The sequence below is a fragment of the Rhea pennata genome, chromosome 4 (assembly GCF_028389875.1).
Source record: "Rhea pennata isolate bPtePen1 chromosome 4, bPtePen1.pri, whole genome shotgun sequence".
Taxonomy (NCBI): domain Eukaryota; kingdom Metazoa; phylum Chordata; class Aves; order Rheiformes; family Rheidae; genus Rhea; species Rhea pennata.
Genome location: NC_084666.1, coordinates 80,338,389 through 80,362,934, shown reverse-complemented (window position 1 = coordinate 80,362,934; position 24,546 = coordinate 80,338,389). Strand labels below are relative to the sequence as shown.

At 49.0% G+C, this 24,546-nt stretch overlaps 1 protein-coding gene across 17 annotated transcripts in view; it reads right to left on the bottom strand.

The window, feature by feature from the left end:
- Positions 1–4,313: 4,313 nt before the first annotated feature.
- LOC134140267 (adhesion G protein-coupled receptor L3) overlaps positions 4,314–24,546 on the bottom strand; it is a 186,744-nt gene continuing 166,511 nt past the window's right edge. For 10 of the 17 annotated variants that reach the window (XM_062575177.1, XM_062575176.1, XM_062575180.1 and 7 more), the window contains 2 exons: positions 22,470–22,566; positions 4,314–5,107 (listed from right to left, as the gene is read on the bottom strand). In XM_062575177.1, the coding sequence (XP_062431161.1) occupies positions 4,314–5,107; positions 22,470–22,566 (891 nt within the window). Of the gene's footprint in view, positions 5,108–7,167; positions 7,220–9,827; positions 9,957–22,469; positions 22,567–24,546 lie in introns of all 17 variants that reach the window. The other 7 variants (XM_062575189.1, XM_062575191.1, XM_062575190.1 and 4 more) reach the window with 5 other exon arrangements.

Genomic DNA, 24,546 nt, shown 5'->3' with positions numbered 1-24,546 from the left:
AGGCGGCACGGTATTCTGCTCTATATAAACTGGCACGATCAAGAGTTTGTGTGAGCGAGTGTGGGAGAAAGGACCCCCCCAAAAGCACAGTCCTCCCCATCTGACACGACAGCCCTGATTTAAAGTTGTGAAATCACAACTACAGCCAGGAAATGCCACGTAGGTTCCCATCACGTTACCGAGGGCACCTCTAGCGAAGGCTCCTTAGCAACACTGTGTTATTAAATTCGGATACCCGCAGACCACCTTCATTGACCATTGCTTTCCAGCCCCCTGCTCGGGACCAGAGCAGCTTGGTGTCTCTCCAAAACTTCCTGGATGGACAGCATCTGAGGCTGCCTTCACTTCAGTATCTTTGCCAGCCCAAGCAAGACTTTTTCTTTCTTTTTTTTTTTTTTTTAAAAAAAAGCATGCTTGAGCTAGGTATCTATATAAAAAGGCTTTTTCCAAAGGTGCACAACTACCTGCTCCCCCAAAAGGTGAGCCCTCGCCTTCAGAACAGGGAAGTCTACAGGGAAGTACACTTGGCTGCTGCTGCTGACATTTTCATAGGAGCCAGAATGTCCTTTTCTCCTCTGTCCTGTATGTTATTCATTGGGAATGGGATGCTTTTTGCAGCTGAAAGATGAAGCTTTGATTTTCTCCCATTAAAGGCAAACCTTGCTTTTAAAACACAGCTTTAGAAAGGAAGCAAGAAGAACAAGCAGAAGCCTTCAACATGCCCGAAGTCAACTATGTGACACAACACGAGCCTGTTTTTAAGAGGAAAAATGACGAAAATAATTCCCTTTCTGCTTCTTCCCCTCCTCGCCACCCTCAAAATAAATGACAGTCTTAAAATATTTTTGGATTAACATAATTAATACTATCATCTCTTGCCCCACTCTTGTGATTCAGCCTTTCCCAAAACTGTAAGAAGCCCCATTACTGAAATCCTGTGGTGCAGGATCAGCATGGGGAAGGAAATAATCAGTTTGGAAATAGAGAACATTTTTTTTTTGCAATCAGAGCACTCATAAACAGAAGCTCAAGCAAGAAGCGACGATGAAAGAAGAGGGAAGCAAGCGTTTTTGCTGAGAAACCAGAAATCCATGGGCAGGGGAATAGAAAAGGCTCAGAGAGAACAACCACACGGACTAAAGGAGGTCACAGAGTTTCGGTAGGACACAGTTATTCCACAGCAAATCCGCCACCGGTTTGTTCTCGCAGAGGTTCAGGCACGCGGGTAAATGCCGCGTGGCTCACCCACTTCCCGTTCTGCTATGAAAATATTTTTGCCATGGGGGAATCTCACCCTCTGCATGAGTTTAATTCCACCATATTCCTGGAAAAAAAAAATGAAGAGACTCAAACAGTAGCAGATTTTTTAGTTTTCCTGAAATATAGCTTCTCCAAGTATTTCAAGGCATTGGCAGCCTCCATTTGACTAGCGTGCTACGAGGAACGGCCACAGGGGCTCTGAAACCGCTACTTCGCGCTTATCTACCGAGCACCACTCATCTCACTCACAGCCGACGCTAAAAATACCCTGAACTGCGAGGCGGCGAGTTAAGGGCATCGGAGAGGCAGCCTCAGGATGCAGACCGCACCCGGACCGGCTGGACGGCCCCGCGCTACGAGGCCGAGGGCTTCCCCGAGGAAGCTACCAACGGGATACTCTCCCTCACCCCGGGCTCAAACCCTGAGCCAGCCCGGGGCACAGCCACAGCCACCACTTGGGCGGAAATCAGGTTTCCTACCAAAAGCGTTTTGGGCTGAGCTCCTGGCTACAGAAACGGCTCGAGCAACTCAAACCACAGGATCTGCCACCAAAACAACTGCCCTTCGTGGTTTTTTTGCCCTTCTCCTCCCCTTAAAAGCTCCCGTTGCTCACATCGCCTTTCGCAAGCGGCCCTCCGGCCTCCAGGGAGGACCCCCTGGGACAACCCCGCACGAGGCTGGACCTGCACCGCCGAGCTGCTAGCCATTTAACCTCCAACGCTGGGAAAACGTTTTCTAATAGAGGCATCACCTGCCCACCCAAAGCCCCTTCGCCTTTGACTAAGCTTGGTGGGAGCTTTGCCCCCGCCTTGCAGGAAGGTAGGATCGGACCTCCAAAGGCCAGGGCTTGGGGGAATCTTGTGCAAAATTCACATCTAAATTGCATTTACGCTGGGTACTGAGTGCATCTGGAAGCAGCTATTTTTTGCTTTCAATCACATCTAGCTCACTGACTTCTCTCTGGTTATCAAGGCTGTAGGAAAGTTACCTACTGGCTCACCGGGACTTTGGACGGTGGGTCAGAGGAGAGTTTGGCTTGGCCACCCAGGCAAGGGGGACATGCCAGAGCCGGGGACTTTGTTTTACTCTGACGTGCTACCAGCAGGTTTTTAATCTCAGAAGAACCAAAAGAAGAAGAAGAAGAAAAAAAAAAAAAAAAAGGGGGGAAAGAAAAAAAGGTCAAACGATGATTAAAAAAAAAAAAAAAAGGCACAACACAGGCTAGTTCCCGCAGCAGGCGCAAAACAGACCTAGAGTAACCTGCAGATCAAGGTCCACCAGTGTGGCTCTTGCCTCTAACGGAGCCCAGCTAGCCTGATACTCGGCGCGAGCCGGCGCCGCTGCCTCTGCTCGCCCCTGCCTTAGGGCAACTCGTCCTGAAGACGGCAGCGGAGAAGGGAACCGAGACAGAGAGACAGAGAGAGAGGAGATCCGGGCCACAGCACATACATACAGGATCTTCTACGTTGTGATCAGTCGTTTATTGGTTGGCAAACAAGCTTCACTTTTACAACAAGTATTAGTAAATGAGGTCATCCGACTTTGCGACCATACAAAATGGACCATAAATTAAAAAAAGAAGGGGGAGAGGGGAAAAAAAAATTATACTCCGTGCTGCTATTTTACCTCCGGAAAGCCTATGTTACTTAAAATCCTGTCAAATAAATAAATTTCCTGCTAGGAAAATAACCAACAGAAGGCTTTTTTTTTGTTTGTTTGCTTTTTCCTCCTTAATCACTGCAAAAAAAAATTGCATTTTATTTATTTATTTATTTATTTATTTAATTCCCGGTCGCTCCGAGTCAACCCATTTCCTTCCTAACCGCGGCAGCAGCGCAAGCGCCTACGCCCGGGCTCCCCCCTCCGCCCCCCCAGCCCACCGCGGACGGAGGCGCGAAGGCCTTCGGGGAGTTCGCGGGCGCGCGCGCCCCAGCGAGGGAGCCCTCGCCGCGGGCGCTTTTCGGAGACGCGGCGGGGAGGCAAAGGACTCCGCGGGAATAAGCGGTGCTCGCGCTGCTAAAAACGGCCCTTGGAAAGCGACGGCCTTTTTTTTGTGTGTGTGTGTGTATGATTTTTTTCTTTTTTTTTCCTTTTTTTTCTGCCCGGGGAGACTTTTTGCCAGGACAAGAGGAAGAGGGAGGGGAAAGAGGCAAATGGGGGGAAAAAAAAAGAAAAAAGAAAGAAAATGAGAAAGGAGTGATGAAAAACCTTGCTCCTACCGGTAGACAAACTTACAAGACCAGCACAACAGAAAAAGTTCTTTTTTTTTTTCCTTTTTTTTTTTTGTTTTTTTCCACTACATTAACAGGGACGCAAGTTCTGGAGGGACAGAAAGCAGACTATATGTGCAACGCTAGGATCTGTACAGTACAGAGAAACCGTTTCGGCTTTTTTTTTTCTTTTCTCTCTCTTCTTCATTTTTTCCGCCATTAGTTTTTTTTTTTTTTTTCCTTTATATCATCAGTTAATACAGCAAAACGTAAAACACGCGGTCAGCGCGTAATCCTCGGATCCCCTTCCGGCTCGCGAGACGTTCGCTCCGCTCTGCCCCCGCCGCGCGGCCCCCGACCCACCGCGCGACACCCGCCTTCGCCGGCGCTTTCCGTCGCCCGGATTTTGGCCTCTTTTTTTTTTTTTTTTTAACTCAGGTCCTCGGCATTAAGAGCAACACAGCATCAAGGATTTTTTTTTTCTTTTTTTTTTTTTTTTTTTAAAACAAACACAGCGTAACTTGAGAAGGCCGCGAAGTGTGCCGTTATCCGAAGTCTGTCCGAAGGGAGGGAAGGGGAGGGAAGAAAAAAAAATAAAATAATAATAATAAAAGAAAAAGGGAGGTATCAGCAGTTTACTCGTCTCTCCGGGCTGGCCTAAAAATTCCGGTTAAAAAAAGTCCGAGAGTTTCGCTTGTTTTTTTGTTTGTTTTTTTGTTTTTTTTTGGAACGGCGCTGACGACCGAGGAGCGAGCGCGCGGGCGCGCGCTGCTCCGGCCGCTCGCCTCCGCTCGGGGCGGCGGGCCGAGCCGCCGCGGAGGGGCTTTCCGCCGGCGTCCTCCTCTATAGGCTAGTGACCAAGTGCGCGGGCCCCTTGGTGGGGCCGTCCGGGGGCGTCCCGTCTTTGCCGGGCGGCGCTATGAAACCCTCGCTGCTGCCTCGCCCGAGCTGGTAGTACGTGTGGAGCTGATGGACGTGGCTCCTGGAGCCCAGGTTCGGCATGCTCTTGTAGTAAACGTCGTCGGCGTCCCCGCTTCTGGCCGCCGGCGGGTCGGTCTGGGTGCTGGCGGCGACGCTTTCCGCCGGGGGCGCGCCGGCCAGGGCGGGCATACTGGTGTACAGAGAATCCCTGTTGGGCGACTGCAGGTCGTCCGTGTGCTCGTTGGTCAGCAAGGGGAAAAAGCTCTCGCTGGTGTCCTGCGGGATGCGCCGCCGGGCGTAGAGGTGGGGCTGGTGGTTCTCCGCCGCGTACGCCCGGGGCGGCAGCAGCGGGGCGTCCGACTCCTCGTGGATGAGCTCCAGGCCCAGGCTCTCCTCGTGGGTGAAGGAGGTGGCGTCGTCCAGCACGATGGCGTCGTCCTCGCCGCCGACGCTGTTGACCAGCTTGTTCATCAGGTTGCGGCTCTGCTCGCTGGAGCGCTCGTGGTTGTTCAGGTAGGAGGGGATGTAGTTGGAGGTGAGTTCCTTCAGGATCTTCTTCTCGAGGGCGTTCTCGGTGTGGTTGTACCCGCGGTCGATTATTTGCACGCAGTTGCTCAGGTACTCGCCGCCGGCGATGCTGTAGCTGTTGCCGTGATTACCATTCAGTGGTAGAGTATCCGTGACACTTGTATCCCTGGCATTGTTCAGAAGCCCCTCTGAAAAACATCACACAAGACACGGTGACTCGTACGCGCGGGCCCCTCACGCTCAAACACCACCACCCCCTCCGGCGAGCGCGGGCGGCAGCTCGCCCGCCGGCACGAGCGCTCCGGCTAAGGCACGGGGCGGGGGGGGGGCAGGGGGGTTATTAAAGCCTTCCCGGCGGGTTTTGCCGCTGGGGAGCCGCGACCCGGCTCCTCGCACCGGCTTCCCCTCGCTATCGCTGCTTCCAAAGGCTCGTGGCGTTCGCGCTACATGTTCCTCGGCGAGCCGCCGGCGGAAGCGGGGAACCTGAGCCGGGCCAAATTGTCCAACCTCCGGGCCTGGCGGTGGGACGATTCATCCCAGCCGAGGACGATCCTCGGCTCGATGGGTTCGCCGTTCCCGCCGCCGCGCTTCGGGATGCGCCCTCGCTCGCGCGGCAGGGCAAGACCAAATCCGCTCGCCCCTCCGCTTTGGAGCCCGCCAGAGGACGGGCGTAAGCTCCCAAGGGAAAAATTTGGGGATCGGGCTCGCGTATCTTTGCGAGAGAGAGAGATGGAGGCACAAGGTGCCGTTTGGGAGCTGCGCTCGACGCGTCCGCCCGGCCAAATTACTCGCTCAAAACGGGCCAGAGGGGAATTTGGTTGTATGGCCAATGCCGGAGATCGCCGATCGATAGGGGTCAGCGTGGCTTTGCTAAAGCCTCGAATAAAAACAGCTTCCATCTCGCAGGGTTCAGCGGAAGGTTCCCACCTCGCCCGCGGAGCGCAGCCCCCTCCGGCTCGCACGAGGAACATATACACGCGTACAGCCACGGAAACGAGACCTTTGGATTTTAGCCGCTCTACTTGGACTGACTGCCTAACTCGCATTTCCATAGGCGTATCGACACGGGCGGCACCGGCCCGGGGCTCGACTCTCCGCTCACTCACGAGGCCGTGCGGGAACGCTTCAAAAGGCAGGCAGCACGAGCGCGCGAGTGAGGAGGAAAATCAGGCCTCGGGAGGGTTAAACCACCATGCTTTCTCTTTATTTGGGGGTTACCGGCCTCCTGAGAACGAGCGCAAACATGAGAATGCATGAAACTCCCAAATTTTCAGCTAAGGGCTTCCAGCGCTGCCCCAACCTGCAAGCCAACCCGCGCAAGCGGCGGGGCCTCCGAGGAGCCCTTAGCTGACAATTCAAGACGGACGGTCGCTCGCGTCCGTGGGGGAAAAGGCTCGGTACGGTGCTAGGGCGCCTTCCGAAAATACAGGAGTCGGTCTGCATCTGCGACGCGGCCTCGCGGGCCGCCAGCGCCTGGCGAGCGCTGACTCGGGTCTCTCTTTGAGCGCGACGCCCTGAAAGCGCCGCCCACGGTTCGGATTTCGGGTGCTTAAGGAGGGCGTCAGCGGCATCGCGGGCTTCCCGACGCGTAACGCTGGGTAGCCGTCGCAGACGCAGAGCGAAGCCCTCTATTTTCACGCTGGAAGGTCCGCGGACGAGCCACAATGTTTGGGGAGGAATGGAAAGTGAGGTTTTTTTCAGAGGGCTGGATGCAATGAGTGACGGGTACAACAGGGTCTGTCTGATGGTCACGTTGGGTAACATGCATTGGGGGGCTGAGCGCTCTTTCTGCCGCCAATGCATAGAAAAGGAGGCTGGTAGGTACTTACTTTTTTTTTTTTTTTCTCCAAAAAAAAAAAAAAAGAGAGAAAAGGATGCATTGCACTTGAAAACAGAGCGGTTTCAGTAATGGAATACGCCATATAAAAATGCTATGACCTCGCAAATAAAAACGCTAACTATAAAACAATTGAAACTCATATGCACGGTTTTATGAGAAACTACGTTGGGAAAACGATACCACAAAAACGAGAAATAAACAAAGAAAGCATCATCTAATCTTATCCATATATATATGTACACATACATATATATACACACATGAACACACACACACGCATACACGTATATATACATATATATATTCATATGCTTCTGATTCTTTTGATTTCAAAACTGTGAGATGAATTTCCTTTATTAACTATGTCATCTATATGTGATGCAATAAAAGTGAACTAAAAAAAATTACATTTGATATGCAATGTTTAGCTTTACTCCCATACTTGTCTCTCTGTAGGGCTCTAAACGACAGCATGAAGAAAAGGAAAGAAAAAACAACAAGTAAGCTTACAGCGACAGTAGGAGAAACATGAGTTAAAAGCAAATTGATGATATGCAGAAAAGAGAGTTAACGGAAATAATTTCCACTGCCCAGAATACATGAATTTGTTACATGGTTTATTTCAGGTTAAAAATATTGACATTTTAGACATTTTTTTTTATGCACAATATTAAATAGACTACATTTTTATTAAAATAAAAGGAAAATCATATTTAAAACTTTTTCCAATGCCATTGTCAAACATTCAGAGTGCAACACAAATCAAGAAAGCGAGCCTGGAAATTTAGGAAAGTCTAGAGCTGGTAACGGTCATGCTTCAAAAGACAGGCACTGTCAGTGTCATTTCCATAGTCTTAAAATGAATGGCTTTACTTACTGTTAGTTACAATAACCCCTGGCAGTTGAAATTGAAATCCATTTCCTTGCTAAAATGTTTGGCCGTCCATCCTTTGCAACAGTGCTTTGTAAGAGTACGCCTTTGCTCATCGCGGGGCTGCCGGCATTTGCAAACTTTTGCAAAGAAGCCTTGCTTTTCCTTTCTCTCTTTAACCAAGCGCATGGAAAACTACATGGGCTTTGCAAACAAAGGTGAGAAAAACAGCAGCTCAAATAATGGCACCTCTAAATGAAGCTATTGAGGAGGAAGGGTTAAAAAAAGGAAAAAAAAAAGAAAAAAGAAGAGCCAATGATGAAGATGGAGAGCCATTAACTTTCAACTTCCCACTTCGCACTGGTTTGTGGTGCGCTGTCGTTTAAGCAGTCGTTTATGTGATTTTCTTCTTCTCTTAAAACAAGCTTTCGCGACAGCAGTTTGGAGAAACTTGGGTGTCCAAGAGAGCGAGCGAGCGAGCACGTGTCCGGGAGCGAGTGCTTGGCCGGGGCGGTGGGGTTTTGCTGGACTGCTGGGCTTCTCACCTACCATATCCTTAGTCCTCTACGCTCTGGCCCGCTGCAGAAACTCATGTCACCGCCAATACACTGGAGGTGGTAGATGAAGGTGCAAAAAAAATCAGAGCCTTAGGAATGCAGGATGAGTTAGTTGAGTGATGTTAGCTAACGTGTCCTCATTGCCCACGGAGCCCGGGCACGGCACACCCGGAGATGGGGACAGCGTCTGCTTTTACAATGCACTATTACTGCTTCACCCTGACCGCTGGAGCAGCACCTGCAAGTCCCAAAGAACCTGCGAGACCCTTCAGGACCGATTATTTTGGCTAACCTCGGTTTCTGTAGGGGGATCTCCCGTTATTCACCGTTTGCACAGCAAATCCGTGGTTTGGGAAGCAATGGCTATACCGCAACTAGGGTCATTAATAACCTCGCTGCCTCCTCAAAATAACGGGTCTGATTCTGTTCCCTCTGAAGTCAATGGCAAATCTCCAAAGGCTTAAACAGCATCACTGCTGGTCCCGTTTCCTTTCACCTCCAAAGGATGAAGCCAGGGCAGGTTTCTCTGTTATCCACCTGGCCGGGTTGCACTGACTAGCAGTTTAAAATCGACACCGCTATTTGTGGAATAACGTGCTAGTCGCTCAGCTAATTCCACCACAATCCAGTGTTAAAAATTAGAAGAACGCAAGATTATTAAAATGCACGTTAAACCTTTTTTTTTTTTTTTTTTGTCACATTTCAGCCCAAATCACCCCTTGCTCAGTTTAGACCCACAGACCTCAGAACGAGGACTTATCTTACGCCAAACGCTGACCCAGCATTACCTGCTGCCGCTGGATTGAAAAGTCCCACTGCATTTTAAGCCTATGTGAATTCTAAAAGACAAGGTTATCGTCTCACTGCTTTGTTACCTCTCTATCAAGAAATCTCAGCATTAGCATGCAGGACGCTATACAGAAGACCAAAAGCTGGGTTCAGCATTTGCGGTACTCTCAAGTTCTTAATGTTCAGAGCATTTCACGCTTAACCGCCGCCCCTTCTAGAAAGCATTAGCGGAATCAAATCAACTGCACAAAGTTGGAACCGACCCACGCTCCTTGCTTCAGATCCCATTTTCTTCCTAGAGATCAAGGGTATTTTTGTCTGGCTTGGTGCTTTTTCCTTGCCCAACCTGCGGCAGACACGCCGGCGCGCTGCCGAGCGCGTCTCTACGTGCCGCGCCGAACACGGAGCGGCCCTGGTGTCCACGACCGTTGTAGCTTCACTTACCTTCAGAGGTGTTCCTGGTTCTGAAATGAATGATTTAACATGGGGAACGTGCCGACAACAGAGAGAGAAATATGGATGCGGCCGACAAAAGACCAAAACAATACAAAACCAAGGAGATTCAAAAAAAAAATCAAAATCAAAATGAATACTTTCAGTGGAACTGATGACGGTCTCTCAAAGCAGACTTGATCGCTCATGAAAAAAAGCTTGGAAAATGGAAAAAGGGACTGAAATGAAAGGAAGGAGGGAGGATCGTTTTTGTGCCCACTTCCAAAAAACCAAAATGTGTGTGTGAAGGGGGTGGGAAAAAAGAAAAAAAAAGGAAGAGAAAAAGAAAGAAATGGGCCAAAATAAGCCACAGAAAATGGAATTCTCACTAGAAAAATTAGAGAGAAACTCCAGCACACCTTGTGCGTTGTACATGCTGACAGAAGGGTTGTTATAGACGGCCGATTCCCCGAGCAATGTATTATAAGGGTTGTTAGTGCCATGAGGACGAAGCAGAGCATTGGTTATAAGATGATTAGCCATGGCTCCTGGAGCAGCCCGATAGAAAGACAGAGAAAAAAAACAAAAAAACAAAAAAAAGGTCAATCAGGCAAATGTGGCATAAAAAAAAGGGAAAAAAGAACATTCAGAATGACAACAGTCCAAATAGTCCTGATTACAAGCAGCCAGCTAATTCGACTGGCAAACAGTGGGCCACTAAAGCAGCACAGATGTTACTGACAGCGCACACATCCAAACCGATGCAGAGGAAAATGGATCGGAAAGCTGAGAAGCTACATCGAGGGCGGTTCCCCAGTCGGTCCCTCGGCACGTAAGCAAGGCTCTGCCCGCATGCTTGCTACAAATACACAGAGGGAGATGGCAGCCTGCACGATGGGGGCAAAACTCTCCAGAAAGCGCCAAATGAAGGGGAAAAATAATCAAAAAAAAAAAAAAAACTAACATAAAACAGCACATTCAACTCTCACTATGGACTAGGATCCATTGCCTTAGTTTCTTGAAATGCATCAAAAGTTGAAAAAAAGAATAATTAAAAAGAAACGATGGAAGATGGAGGCTCTCCTAAGACTCTCAGTGCTCATCAGAGGACTCTCTTTCAGGCAGTGCGCACCTGTTTCTAATGGGGTGACCTCAACTTTAGATACTGCTCTTCAAAACTACTTGCTACCCGCCCCGAGCGTGTCCGCGCCGTCCCGCAGAGCGCAAGCGCCACAGCTCCATCGGGCGTTTCAATCGAGAGCGAGGGTTGGCCGTGGAGATGTCCGCGTCCCGACGCTCTCCCTTTCCCCAGCCAACGCCCTTTCCCCTCCCAACTCCCAACTGCCCTGGCCACCAGCAAAAGGATGAGGAAGCGACCGAAAGCCCCGTCTACCCCTCGTCCTGTTAAATCTGCTCTGGACACCAAGAGGCGAGCAGCTCAGAAACTTGCCCCAGGTTCGGACGGAGAGCGGGCAAGTCCGTCTTTGGTGGTAGACACCAAGAGTGGAGAAATCCACAGACACACCGTTTTTTACCAGTTGGACTAAACCATTAGAAGGAAACTTTTCCATCAAGCCAACGAGCCTTTCTGTAGGGTGGCTAGGACCAGCCAGGACTGGGCTCCTGGATGCCAAAGGAAAAAGTAAGGAGCCCAGGGAGGGGTAGGAGAGAGCAGCCCGTTGCGGCCAACCGCACATGGCACTAGCGGGTAACTCGGCCTTCTGAGCACAGAAAAAAAAACGGGAAGCGGCACCGTATTCGGACTGCGTGCCAGGAGGACTCCCAGGCACAAGCAGCTCGGAAAAACGCTGTTTTCTCTCACCTGGTATTTTTGGCTTTACTAGTGTAAAGCAAGAGGAGGTGTGTGTTTGGAAATAAGGAAACAAATCTGTCTCCTGTAAGAAAACATTATACAAACACTTAACTTAGCAACCTTTAACGTAACTAGTAGGCAGATGAGTTGATACTTCTGTTCTGGTAGCGTGTTTATCCAGCAGTCTCACGTACTTCTGGGATGAGGGACTGCAGGAACCAATTACCTTCCTGCACTAGTTTTATACTAAGTCCATTAAAATTGTTCCTGCTTTTACATCCCTTTTAAACAAGTCAGGCCATAAAAGATCTAAATAGCAACTCTGCTTTTATACAGCAACGCCCAGAGTTAATGTCAGCCATAAATTCAGGAGTGATACAATCCTCACATTTGAGATTTAACCCAATCTCTAAGTCAGATTTGACACAGGGGAGAAGACTACGCCTGCCGCGTGGTTTTGAACACCTTTGCTTGAAGCATCTTTAAACGGCAATGCTAGAAAGAGAATCCCACGTTATATATCCCCAGCCTGACCCTCCCAGCACGTGGGGCTCTTCCGACTATTTCTTTAGCTAATTAATCAGCCTATTCTTTTTCTTTCCTTAAGAGTTTACAATTCCAGGAGCGAGGAAGGCTTCCGCTGGCTTTCACCACCTGGAAACCATTTCCTGGATGACGACCCAACGGGTGACAAGTCACGGTGGGTTTCAGCGGGCAGGACCCTACCCGGGCCACCTGCCGGCACGCCGCTCCAGCTCGAGCCATTAGAGTGACTTCAGGGCACCTGGCCACGGGGGACTCAAAGTCAACTTTGCCAGTCCCAGCCTACGTACTGGATGGGCCAGCCTCCTCGGTGAAATCGTGGATAATTAAACCAAAGCTGAGCGCAAGCTAAGCCTGAGCTACAGTCACAGCAAACAGGCTCCGCTGGGCTGTATCAGCTAGAGACTTTCCGGCAGCTTTTAATGCAAACACATGATTCTGACAGTAAACGTAGACAAAACGTTGAAAACTCAGGATAAGTCATTTCCCCCTCTCCCAGGTGCATAGTAGGATGCTCGGCATAAGAAAACCATCACCCATTACTGTATGCAGATACCAAGCACCACCTAGCCGCTTCTGCCTTCCTCTCCCTTTATTTCTGAGGGCATCGGTTTAAGGACAAAAACGCCTCCGCTGAGTAATTCTCCTGATGCAAACTATTATTAGTTTATTAGCCCCACCGGTACCACCTGCAGCCGCCGTGCTGGGCCTTAGGGGTCTGCAGCAGGTTCCCTTCAGGGCGGGCCTGCCACGGCGAAGCTGTGCGAGTCAGAAAACATAACCTTCAGCCTCTTAAAAAGAATCTGATGCATACCTTACCTTGATTAATTGGGGCTCGTTCCTCCTAATCTACTTTAGCGATGCAACGCTCACTCTCTCCAAGGATGTGGAGAGAGAAGTGGTGCATTCAGGCTCCGAGGCGGCTATAATTAAAGCTTTAGATAAAAATATAATAACACAAGCAAATCCCCGTTATTGGTTTCTCTTTCTCGTGAGGGAGAAAGCCTAAAAGGTATCACCAGCCATACATTTAAGTTATCCTCCTGCCTCCTTCCTAACACTTTATCATTGCCATAGCAACCAACGGGGCTATTAGGAGCAGAGGATTAGGTCTGCAGATGAGGCATGAGCAGAAGGAGCAGGAGAACCAACAAACTGTGACCTCGTTTGCACGAAAACGGCCTCGGCAATCAACAACGAGAAAAGCCCATTACAGAAAAAATACGTTTCCGAGAATACCGAGAGAAAAATTGCGGTTCAGGCTCCTCTTGAGAGCCAGCTTCGACGACGGCAGCGATGGCAAACAGGGATGTCGCGCCCAGAGAAAGGCGCCAACGCGCCGCAGCCCAGCGCACCCTGATCGCTGCCGGCAAAGGTCCGAGCGGGCTGAAAAGCAGAACGAGCACGGCTGTGCGCGCACATCGAACGCTCCGAGTCTGCTCGCCGCCAGCGCGCTCTCGTTGACGTGACCCCCAGCGGCCAGCGGGCTCATTGCTGGCCATCTGCCAAATATCCTCAGCAAGAAGCAGTCATTGAGCGCTTGCTTTTATTCATTCGCTCACGGCCAGATCCTCAGCTCTCTGTGGCGTAACACCAATTTCTCCCACCAAGTCATACTGCCCGGCACCTTTCTCGCTTAGCTCGTTTCAGCAATAACATGCACTACAAAACTCCTTTTGCAGCCTCCTGAAGCACCTTCCTAGGTATACTCCCTATCTGATGGTTACAGTGCCTGCCCTTTAACTCAGCTGCATCGCAACACCGTGGGTTCTGCTAGCCAAAGATACACTGCTGAAAGCAAATTCACCCACTGTTTCCACATCCCTCCTGCGCGTGAGACTTTGGAGCTGGAGAAAAGAAGAAGCTTCAACCACAAAGGTGCACCAAGGCACCTGCTTCTTCAACGGGACGAGCTCAACAGAAGCAGCGCCATAGCTACCGGCAGGACTTGCACCCCCGAAAAATACCCACTATGACCACACCAGCAAAACCACAGCCCCACGCATGGAGGTCTCCACGTTGTTTCCCCCAACGTTCAACCAAAGGTTAAGGTTTAGCACGAAACGCAGAGCCCAGGCCAGCTCTGAAACTCAAAATTGGATTCAAATTCTGGCTACAGGTGACTTCTGTGCTCGGTTCTAGGTATCCTGGTGCGGGATTGCCTCAAGGGAAGGATTTACAGACGGCGAGTACCAGTAGAAAGGAAGCGTGCTACTTCTGAAGGCAAGCATCAGGTAAGTAACAGCCAGAAAATAACTTATGTCAGCTTATTTAGTCCTTCTGTATTTGTGGGCTGCCTGCAAAAAAATCACTCTGAAAATCTGATACGGTGACCAGCCAGGACGAACAAGTGGAAAATCCCATTTTTTGCAATCACTCCTCTGACTATACCCACGCATACAGGATTCGGATGGCTAAGTTTGGCTACTTGGTGCACACATAAAAGTAGACATCCCTTTAATGAGAGTATGCGGCATAAATTTGGCGCCTTTGCCTTAAATTCAGGGCACCTTTGCCTTCTCTTCCTTAGAGGAAAACGATGTCCTTGGAGAAAAAGAAATAGATAGCTCAAAAAAAAAGCATTGCGTTGTAACAAAATTTTTCATTTCCTCGGACTTAGCTGTTCCAAAATACCATTTTTCTGTTTTGCTTCTTTTTAAGGAAGACAGAAACAATAACAAAAAGTACATATTGCTGCGTTTTTTGGTCAACCTTAATCTTTCCTCTTTTTCTCCCCATTTTGGCCAAGCAGCAAACCGATCTGTATTCCTTTGGTTTTCCCTCCTGCTCCCTTCCCACGCCGATAAGCTCGGCGCCGTGCTCCTGCTGGCTCTGCCTCCCGACGCCCCCAGCTGCCGTTACTCGAGTGTCTCCAACTTTTCACTCTCGATGTACTTAACCTCAGCTCGCCTTCACGGAGACGCAACAGCTGGAGAGACTATGGACCAGGTCCCGGGAGGCACTGAGGTGCCCAGGCTATTGGGGAGCACAGGTCACCAGTTTTGCTTGGACATCAAACTCTCTACCTAGACTTGAATCCTTACCTAAGTGTCCACACGCACACAAAATTGCTGCTTTATATTAACCGTAGTAAATAAATCATCTCCCAAACCGTAATGTTATTGAAATAGCCTTGCAACACTGATTGCAGTTTGTAAATTCTGGCCTGTTCTGTACATTGCTTTGCGCTAACTCATTTACTCAATTTTATTTCCTGAAAAGGGGAATATGTGCAGCGCAGGTTTGTACTGAGCCAAAGCTCCAGTCTTCTTTGTATCTTCCTTTATGGGCACTCAGTAATACCATTTACTGTGTTAAAGGCAGATTTTTCAATTATTTAAAGAGTCCTGGTTTTCTGCATGTTCTCTTGCGATTTATTCAAACGATTAATGCCATCACGAAAAGTCAAATCAGACACACTTGCTGGAGGACAACAGGTATTTTCAGCTTTTTCCTGGTGCCCTCCAACCAACGCTCTGACGTTTAGATTTATCGAGCCGTGTTTGCATAATAGCCAACAGGATTCAGTTAATAAACTTCAATAAACCTCCCTATTAAATTTATCTCAAATAGGTTTGTTGTCACTCGCAGCATCTAATCTATTCATTGAGGAGCTATTAATACTGGCTGCAGCAAAATGAAATTTCAGCAAATGAGATTGTTAAGCTCTGGGCCATCTTCTTCAAAATGAAACTTCACGTGCTTTTATGGAGAGACAGGGGAGGGAAACTGTTGGGTTTTTTTTTTTTTCCTCCTCTTTTTCCTTCCTTTCTCATGCAATAATTTCACCGGATTAATCTCCTGGATTATAATCTGCAAGCCCCATTTGAAACACATAGCTGCCTGCACCGACTGGTAAATGCCTGAGCTGCCATCGGCGACGTGGGTAGCGGCCGCTTCTCCGCTTGGGACTTCACGGCTCCGCTCCTGTTATTTATACCGTTGCACCCCCGGTTCGAGGATTCGCTCAAATTAACGCCTGGCAATTTTGACAGCGAGAATCGCGGAGCCCAACTTCCGAACGCGCGCGGGACCTAACGTCTCAGAGTCGTTTCCCAGCCCTGAGAAACGAGGCTTGATTTTTTCCAGGAGAGCTCGGCTCGGTGGGACGCCGCGAGCTTGTGAAAACCCGGCCGTCAACCAGCACGCCGAGCTGCAGAGCGGCGACCCCCGGCAAAGCAGTCCTGCTTTCTTCCTTCCTCCTTCGCGGCCGTCGTATTAAGATTGCTGCGCAGCAATCCTCTGCTGGATGTAATGCTCCCCAAAGCCTGCTCTGATTTCAGAAATTGCCTTGCCCTTCGTTTTCCTCTTTAAATCTGATCCACCTAATGACTGAGCATTCCCATTATAGGGCTGTCAATCCGCAAATCAAAGCCAGTTCGTAATATCTCCCAAAGGGAGAAAGCCACATCACTCACCGAAACCTCACTGCAACAAATCTCAGCTAACTCAGTCCCAGGCAGCAGAGAAACAAAATAAACTAGAAGATGGTCAAGAGCGGGATTCATTTTGCACGTACAGTTACATTCCCTAAGTTTTGATCCTTGATGCTGAAAGTCATAATTTTCCTGGCATAAAATCTCTGGATGATTAGAGAAAGAGAAGAGGAAAAAAAAAAAAAAAAAAAAAAGCAGCAAGTTCAGGCAATTGCTTGTCCAAAAAGATGCTGTGTTTCCTTGCCCGACAGTAGTAAACGGGTAATGTTCATCTGTTGCCCTTCCGTGGATTTAAACAAGCCACCCATGGCTGAGGAAGTGGGATTTTCCCACTGGCAGAGGGTGGTCTCCGCGGTGGCCACGGAGGTTGCAGCCCCTGTGGGGCCATGCCGGGTTCCTCCTCCGAAACCCTCCGCACCCGTCGCTCCCCTCCAGAAAACCCTGAGCGTCGCCGAGCGCAAAGCAGCTAAACTTTACGAGGTTTAGGTAACCAAAGACGCCGTTTTGGTCCCCGTGAGGACACACGGAACAAAAACAGAGAAAATATTTATTCTCTAATAAATTTAAGCTGCCAGAAGAGCTGTCGGGTAAGAGCTGTTCAGAGAGCCTGCTCTCATCAGCTGATGGCGCCCTCTGAATATCCTGTTGAGATGAGTAGAGGAGTTCACACCTCTCCCAGAGCTCCGCTGCTCGTTTCGAAATGCAACATAAATCTGACTGCCGTGCTGGCCACGTAAACGCATCACGGAGAGAACGAGCATCTCCAGAAAGACCCGCACAGGACAACAGCATCGCTCCTCTGCTCCAAATTTCGCCCTCAGTGCCGCACTGCCTAGGAAGTGGCCAGCCACCTACTGTCCCAGGAGACGTCTATGCCGAAACGTCTTCATCTAGCAACTGAGACGTGTCCAGCAGGTCCAGCCACCACTAGCAGCAGAGGTACGTGAAGGTGGGAACGGCACGGCATGATTTCTTGGAGCTGCCTCACAGCCAGGCTCAACTTCCCCCCGTTACATGTGTATCACAGTTGCATGCAAGCTCTCATCTTGCTTCTCCCAAACCCAAGGACCGGAGACCTCATTTCAGGACAAGACCAGGGACCACCGCGGTGGGCATGTCTACACCGTGGAGACTGCAGCTGGCAAGAGCAGCCCCAGAACAGCTTGGACCCAGCAGCCTCTGGGTACCACCTGGCCGCCGGGGCTGCGGTAGGGCCCCGGCGGTCTTCTACTGAACAGAGAATTTCACGCTCGCCACGGTTTCTGAAAAGCTGCTTTCTACAAACTCAGGATAATATGGCCACCTGAAGATAATTTAAAACTTCACTCGCCCTCCCCAAAACACACACAGTCGTCCCTGCTGAGTTAACAGCACAGATACGGTTTCAGCACGGAAATCACGGCTTAATTATATTTTGGGGAGGGTGGGAGGAATTTGATGGGAGATTTCATTTAGGAAACAATCAGGTCTCAGTTGGGTTAGAAATCAGGATATTAATGTTCTTCATTTTAATTTTCCTCTCTGACTCAGATTCCCACTGTTTGAATTTGAGCTCAATTTGTTCTGTTCATTATGAAGAAATCCACATGAATTTGACATTAAACTGATTATCTCTGAGAACAGTAGCAATAATTTCCCCTTTTCCTGTGTACGTTTCAGATTAGGTCTTTGTGGCTGACATAAAGACGCAGAGGAGAAATAATGAAGCAAGGGGAAATCAAGTATTTTTTCTGGAGCGCTGCTCAGAAGCAGGGACGTCCAATGACATTTATCCATTTGGGAAGCCAAAGCAAGGATATCTGCCTTGACCCTTCCCAGTCCAGCGTGCTGGCATGGGAATAAACAGGGGGCGAACCCAGCTGGGAAGAACTACCTGAGGAGCTAATACTGGGGATCTCGGGGCTTCACGAGGATTATTTGGGGAGGTTTCTGGCGTTCGCATTCACCCCGCACCTGCGGTTTGCTAGTGAGTGCACGTGCCTGCGCATCCTCGTGAAAAGCCTCTTAGGGCTGCAAGGAAAAAAAAAAAGTCGTATTTAAGACTCCCCCCCGAGCGGCGAGATGTTTGCCTGCATTGCCGGAGCTCCTGGGCCCCAATCCTGCACCAGCATCAAGGTCCTGAAGGCACCGAGAGGCATTATTGGCCATGAGCAGCCTCACCTGCGTCCTGCACCCATTCCTCCGTCCAGGGCACCCTTTTAAGTTCAGCCTGGGGCACACAGTCCTCGCCTGGGGTACGTCTCCCAGATGGGGCTTGGGCTGCAGCCTCGTCTCCAGCCCGGTGTCTGAGCCCATTATTTCCCCAAAGAGAAGATCCATTAAGATATGGTAAACGTTTGCCTCCCATTAATATATATTACCCCTTATTTGTTAACTTGCATGGACACACACAGCTCCATCCATGCATTTTCCTGTAGCAAAACAGTACTTGATATCAGTGATAAACTGCATTTTTTTTTTGTTTCTTAGTAACTTCCGCAAAACAAGGGATAGTTGCTTCTTTAGCAGATAACTTCCACCTTTCCTTTACAAAAGGACCTCAAATCCCCCAACTTGAAAACCTCAGCGTGCCCAATGCATGAACCTAACACCGATGGAAACCCTGCATCCTCCGCTCCCTCTATACCCTCTACTTCTCAGCCCTCAAGGAAACAAGTAATTCAAGGCCCCTGCGCGGCTCCACCGTTATTTTTGCAACGTGGCGAGGCTCTGAGCCAAGCACAGCCCCGCAGTCTCGGCTCAGGCGTCGCGAACTCTGCACCGAAGGCGGCAACGTAGACACGGGAAACCCAAGCCAGCTGGACGGCCCGGCACTTGTGTCCCAGCTGCGTCAGTTCCTAGCCAGGCAAGGGCTATAACAAAACGCAGGCTCGGGGACTTTACAAACACGCTATCCCACAGTGAATTACAGCCTAGTCGTGCCTAAATTAAACACGGCCCAGCACGTACCGAGTCACACGTGAGCAACGGCAAGGCAGGAATGCAGAAAACCCAGCAGACAACATTAAAAGAATCAGGAGCATGCGGAGATGTGCTTCCCGTGCGGAGATGGGCGCTATGGACAAGCTAGAGGGTCTTTGAGATCAGGGCCTCAAAGTGCAAATTTTCAAGGCCGGGACAAGAAATATCGAGCGCAGGTTAGATGTGAAATGGATGACGGAAAGTCCAGCCAGACCTGGCGGGGAAAATAGGGGCACGTTGGTGGAATTGAGGTGCAAGGAGTAGGAAATCACTGGGACCTGCAAAGAGTACGTGTCCACGGAGGTGTACTCTTCATCTGAAGGTAGATGAGGAAATATTTGGCCTGTTTCTGTCCCCTTCATCCTGACTGACAGTGATATAACAACGCAAAACCCACATCGCTACTAAGCGGTGATAAGCAAGGGGAAACAAGGCTGGAAACAGTTTGGCCTTTAGGAAATATCTGAAATGATCAGGTAGGGCCTGGGAGGAAAGAGTGTGCGTGCTTTTCACTTCAGAGCACGTTACATCAGGTAAGTATGGGGTCAGTACGCCTTAAATTCCTGATGGGATAAATGAGAATATAAACAGGCAGGAGATGCTATGGTCAGCTACTCTGGGGAACAGTAGATCAAAGAGGAGCTGGAGCCGAAAAAGATGGAAGAAACATCCTATCTGCAAGTCAGAAGAAGAAAACAGTTACATGTCTAAAAGCAGGATGCGTTAATACAGGCACGATATTCCAGACTGATGCCCAGGAGGTTCACGGAAGAAGGGGAGAAGGGGATGGGATGGTAGAGCAGATGGAGAACTGCTGCGGATCATAATACAGGAATATGGAAAACGAGAACAAATTTGCCTGGGATGTTAGAAGCAACAAGGTACTGCAAGAACTGTGAATGTGACCGGTGGGTAAAACATGGCTTAAATGAAGGAGGAACCCGCGTGGAGGACGTCCCTCTTCTTTCTGTTTTCACAACAGAAGCGTGGCAAGTCAGGACATGGAGAGATGGCATCGAGCCAGGAGCCGGAAGACGGGAGAGGTGGGAGAAGAGATCGTCGTCGTCTTCTTAATATTTCCGAAAGGCGGCTGCTGCCTGAAGGCTCGGGAAAAAATACCAGTACCACAAAGAATACCACGAAGCAACGTTCAACACGAATACTTTTTTATAAAAGGTGTCTAGTATTCAGCTGAAGTGTTGCCAGAATAGAAGTCACTCCCTTAACCACCGGATGGATGTGTTAGTCGATAAGTGTCTCTGGTAAGCGGGCAACCATTAACGAATTTACAAAGCGGCTGGGAGGGCTGAAGAGGGACTTCTGAAAGGGTACGTGAGCCTCCTGTGTGTCAACCTTGGGCAGGGAAAGATGCTAAACACACAATTCCAGGCTTGTAGTTTACTCCCCTGGGCTTTCCCTGCGCATTTTTAAATAAAACATTAATGAAATGGCTCCTTTAAAGTTTGATATATAGTAAAATATTAAGAGGAAGACAAGAACTGTGAAAATTGCGTTGCCCCACTGGTCTGCTCAGACTGCAACCATCTCTGGAGAGACTTAAGAAACAACTCAGGCTTTATGCAAAGCCCTAAGACCATGATTGTTTCTTTTCAGCTGGAATAAACAGGATAACGTGTGAAGTATCTGGAGCCCCATGCAGCTGGATCCCTGTTGACGCCCGCTGTATTTTCCCAGCCTACATGAGCACCTGCTGCTTCGGAGCCGCTAACTCCCCAAGAAATGTTTGAGCCTCCATTTTGCAGATGCTTCCGTCCACCGGAAAAGCAAATAACAAATATTGTACCTGCTGGTATGGAAGGGGTGGAGGTAGACTATTATAGCTCCAGTTATTCAAGCCACCAAAGCGTCCCACCTAGAAGCACTGGCACGGCCTTTCTTCCACCAACGAGCACCTCTCTGGTTTTGATGCAAAGGTGGAGAGAGATGCATGGGCAATGCACACGGATAAATCAAATGGAGGCATTTGCAGTAAACAGCATCCTATAGCCTTCTTTATCAGGGCAAAAATTAAACGATCAACGCACGAAAGCCACCGGAGCAGGTTGCGGGATGAGAGAATACCTCCACCTTAGCTACCCTGCTTTCCCCTTTGCGCTGATGTGAGCAACACGTATACTGACTCGGAGAACCGAATCCAACGTCCTCAGCTCCCCAGCACTCAATACTAACCGCGGATGCAAAATCCTTCCAGCCTACCCTCAGATTGTCATGCAGGCAAAAGACCCAATAAAATCAGTGTGAAATCTGTCTGAGAAAAGGCTGGATAAGGACCAAAGCCCCAATTCACCTCTTGATGAGTTTTGCGGTCAAGACTCCCGAGACGGGAAACACCTTTGACTTTCCCTGACACGAGGGAAGAGCTGGGCACGCTAAGCCAAGCCCCATCCCCTCTTGATGCCACCACGGAGCGGGTAGATACAGAAACTAGCTGCCAAGTCCTGCTTTCTCAAGACAAGTCATAAAGGAATTATGCGAGAGGTAAAAGAAACTGGTGTCTTTGAGGCTAAGGGGTTTGTTTTCTGGTATTCCCTTACAGCCACTCTCCCGCAAACCATCCAAAAGGATATATATATATATATATATATATATATGTATATGTATATATGTATACATATATATATGTATATGTACGTATATGTATATATTTAAAGACGTTCAGCTTTCATCCTGAGCCAGGCACCACGTTTTCTTCGGCTTGACTCTATTTCTGCACGTTTCCGATAGCCTCTCCTCTGCAGACGGCTATCGAGCTCACGTTAGCCAGGCGCACCAACTAGGTACTTGCACCAGTGGAGACAATTCTGCTCCAAACACGCGGGCTTTCTCACGTACGGCTACCTTCGGCAATTTATTCTTTGCTTCCACAAAGCGGCCGGAATTGCTATATACCCAGGGCAATGGAAAACGGCCTGTTTTCGCCAGCCACAACGAGGCCTGACCCCTCGCGAGCTTACGGCACCAGCGGTTCCCGGTGGGAAGGTGGAGGTTTCTTTCCATTTTTTTTTTTAGTTCTTTTTTTACTGGGGAGAGGGGGTGGTTCCTAACTTCCCTCCAGGGATGACAGCTCTTGAAAATGCATGTGTAAAAACAAAGAAAAGAAAAAAGGAAACAACCGCCACAACCCCTCCTCCCGGTTAATACCGTAACGTTTTGGAAGTGAGAGCGTAAAAGTCCAGTGCCGTTTGGGGAAGGGGAGGGGAGAGGGGGGGAAAAAAGGGGGGCAACACATTTTAAACTCCTTAAAGCCGCCACGAGAGTTAGAGAGAGGAAAAATAGTTTATAATTACCTCTGTTGAGTGAAGCTGAACTGTTTATATCTCCAGTAATAAAGGAAGACTCGGACTGCTTTCGAACTGTGTCATTCCACATCCTACGAATCCGGCTCTGAAGAGGGATTGAACCACAGCAGGTAATGAATTTTTTTTTAGCAGCGGCAGATAGGTTTCTTTCTGCCTCACTAGAGGCGGCTACTGGCACGTCTGGCTCACCAAGGGACTCGTTTCTACCCAGCTGTGGGCGAGCAGTCGCTGTTTCCTTATAACCCGCCTCGTGCCAACCAGACGCTGCCTTCGCCGAGGCGAATGCCTACTGCGAGTAAGAGGTGCGTAATAGGATTGCTCGCATTGCTTGCATCTTAATTAGAAGCAAACAAACAAACCAACAACAGCAGAAATTATATATGGGGAAAACCCCATGCCCGTGCAAGCTACACATTCACCAATACAGCCTCAAATAATGGAAAAATGACCTACGCGCAGAAGCACGCACGCTTCCCGTATGCCCTCAGACAGCTTGCGTCTATTTTTGTAAAGCATAACAGAAGAGCTGATCGGTGTCTTGGAGTCCCTGGATGAACAGGAGTTTCCTATAGCTACTATCCGTCTTGGGGAATCTCAGTTAAAAAAAAAAAAAAAAAAAAAAAAAAAACCAACAACCGCAAATAAATGACTTCTAGTCTTCTCCTGAAAAATGCGTGATGGTTTTGCCATCTGCACACAGCTTTTGCTGCTAGGGAAACAGAGTCCCGAATGTGCTGGCCTTCTCTTTTGTTTCTCAGAGATGCTGTGGAGTATTTATCGCTGCGGTTTTTACACCACTACTTCGCTCTCCTCCCCAGCTCCACCTCGCAAAAACTCGACAGCTGTACCCATCTCGGGAGCAGCTCAGCTGCCGTCCCTGTGCCGACACGGCTGGGGACTCCCAAATCCAGGGGAATCCCAAGCCCTCCTACTCTACTCGTTAATTATGCATTAATGGCTTCTCGTAATCATGCACCTGCCCTTTGTAAGTGGAACCATGGTGTAATATGTGACTCAGGCACTCTGATATCAATTATTTTGCACCTGGGTATTTCGTCCATCGCACTCGTCTGACGTGATCCAGTGTGGTTTAATCGTTCTGTTTCCTAAGCGCTTTTCAGGCAAAAAGGGATCTAATGCGTTTCCCTCCTCTTGGACTTTGCTATTAAAAAGTTTGGGATAAGATGCTCTCACCACCTTGGGTCTCCACCCATTCTCCATCACCTGTGAGGCTTCTGCTGCCTACACCAGGGCCCAGGTCCTTCCAAGGACAAGCTGCCCGTAGACAAGGTGACCTGCCTCAGTACCTCAAACCTCAGCCTACCGTGATGGGACCGCTGCCACGAGAGCTGGCTGACCCTCAAAAGGGCACGTTTTCTCGGGCTGAGGCTACCGAGAAGGATGACCTGTTAAAGCCACATCTTCTTGGCAAGGAATGCACCTAACTGCTAGCTGAGCGGCACAAACCCAATGGATTTCAAACCAGTCACCCAAATATTGCTGAATACAGTAAGTTTGGGACAGAAAGCATTTGGGGATTGATGCGACATTTAACAGCCTCCTGGGAAGGACTCCCTATTCTATACCTATTCGCCCTACATAACATCTAGACCTTGGTAAATGCCAAAGTGGAACTCTTGGATGACATCTTGGAAACCGCAGAAAATAAATAACAATTTGCTCCGAGACATAAATCGCAAATTATTCTTTCCTGGGAGGTTATAAACTGTTATATGTTGTGTGTCTTTCATAATTTAATAGTTAAACTGTCAAATATAATTACTTCCATTAGTAATACTGAATAAATTTGTGTTTGGTTTCTATTGATTAAGTAGTAAGCTTCTTCATTTTATATGAACTGTTCTTCCATAAATCTGTGTCTGTACATAAAAGTCAGCTTGAAAATTGTGAAGTGCACAACACTAACAAAAATTGGATTTTTGGATGACCAACGCATAACAAATTCAGTAACTTCCTAAGAGAATCTGACCCCCCCACCCCCCCGGCTTCTCTTAGGAGATGTATAAAGTGAAGAAAATCGAGTGAAGCAAGGAATTGATCAAAC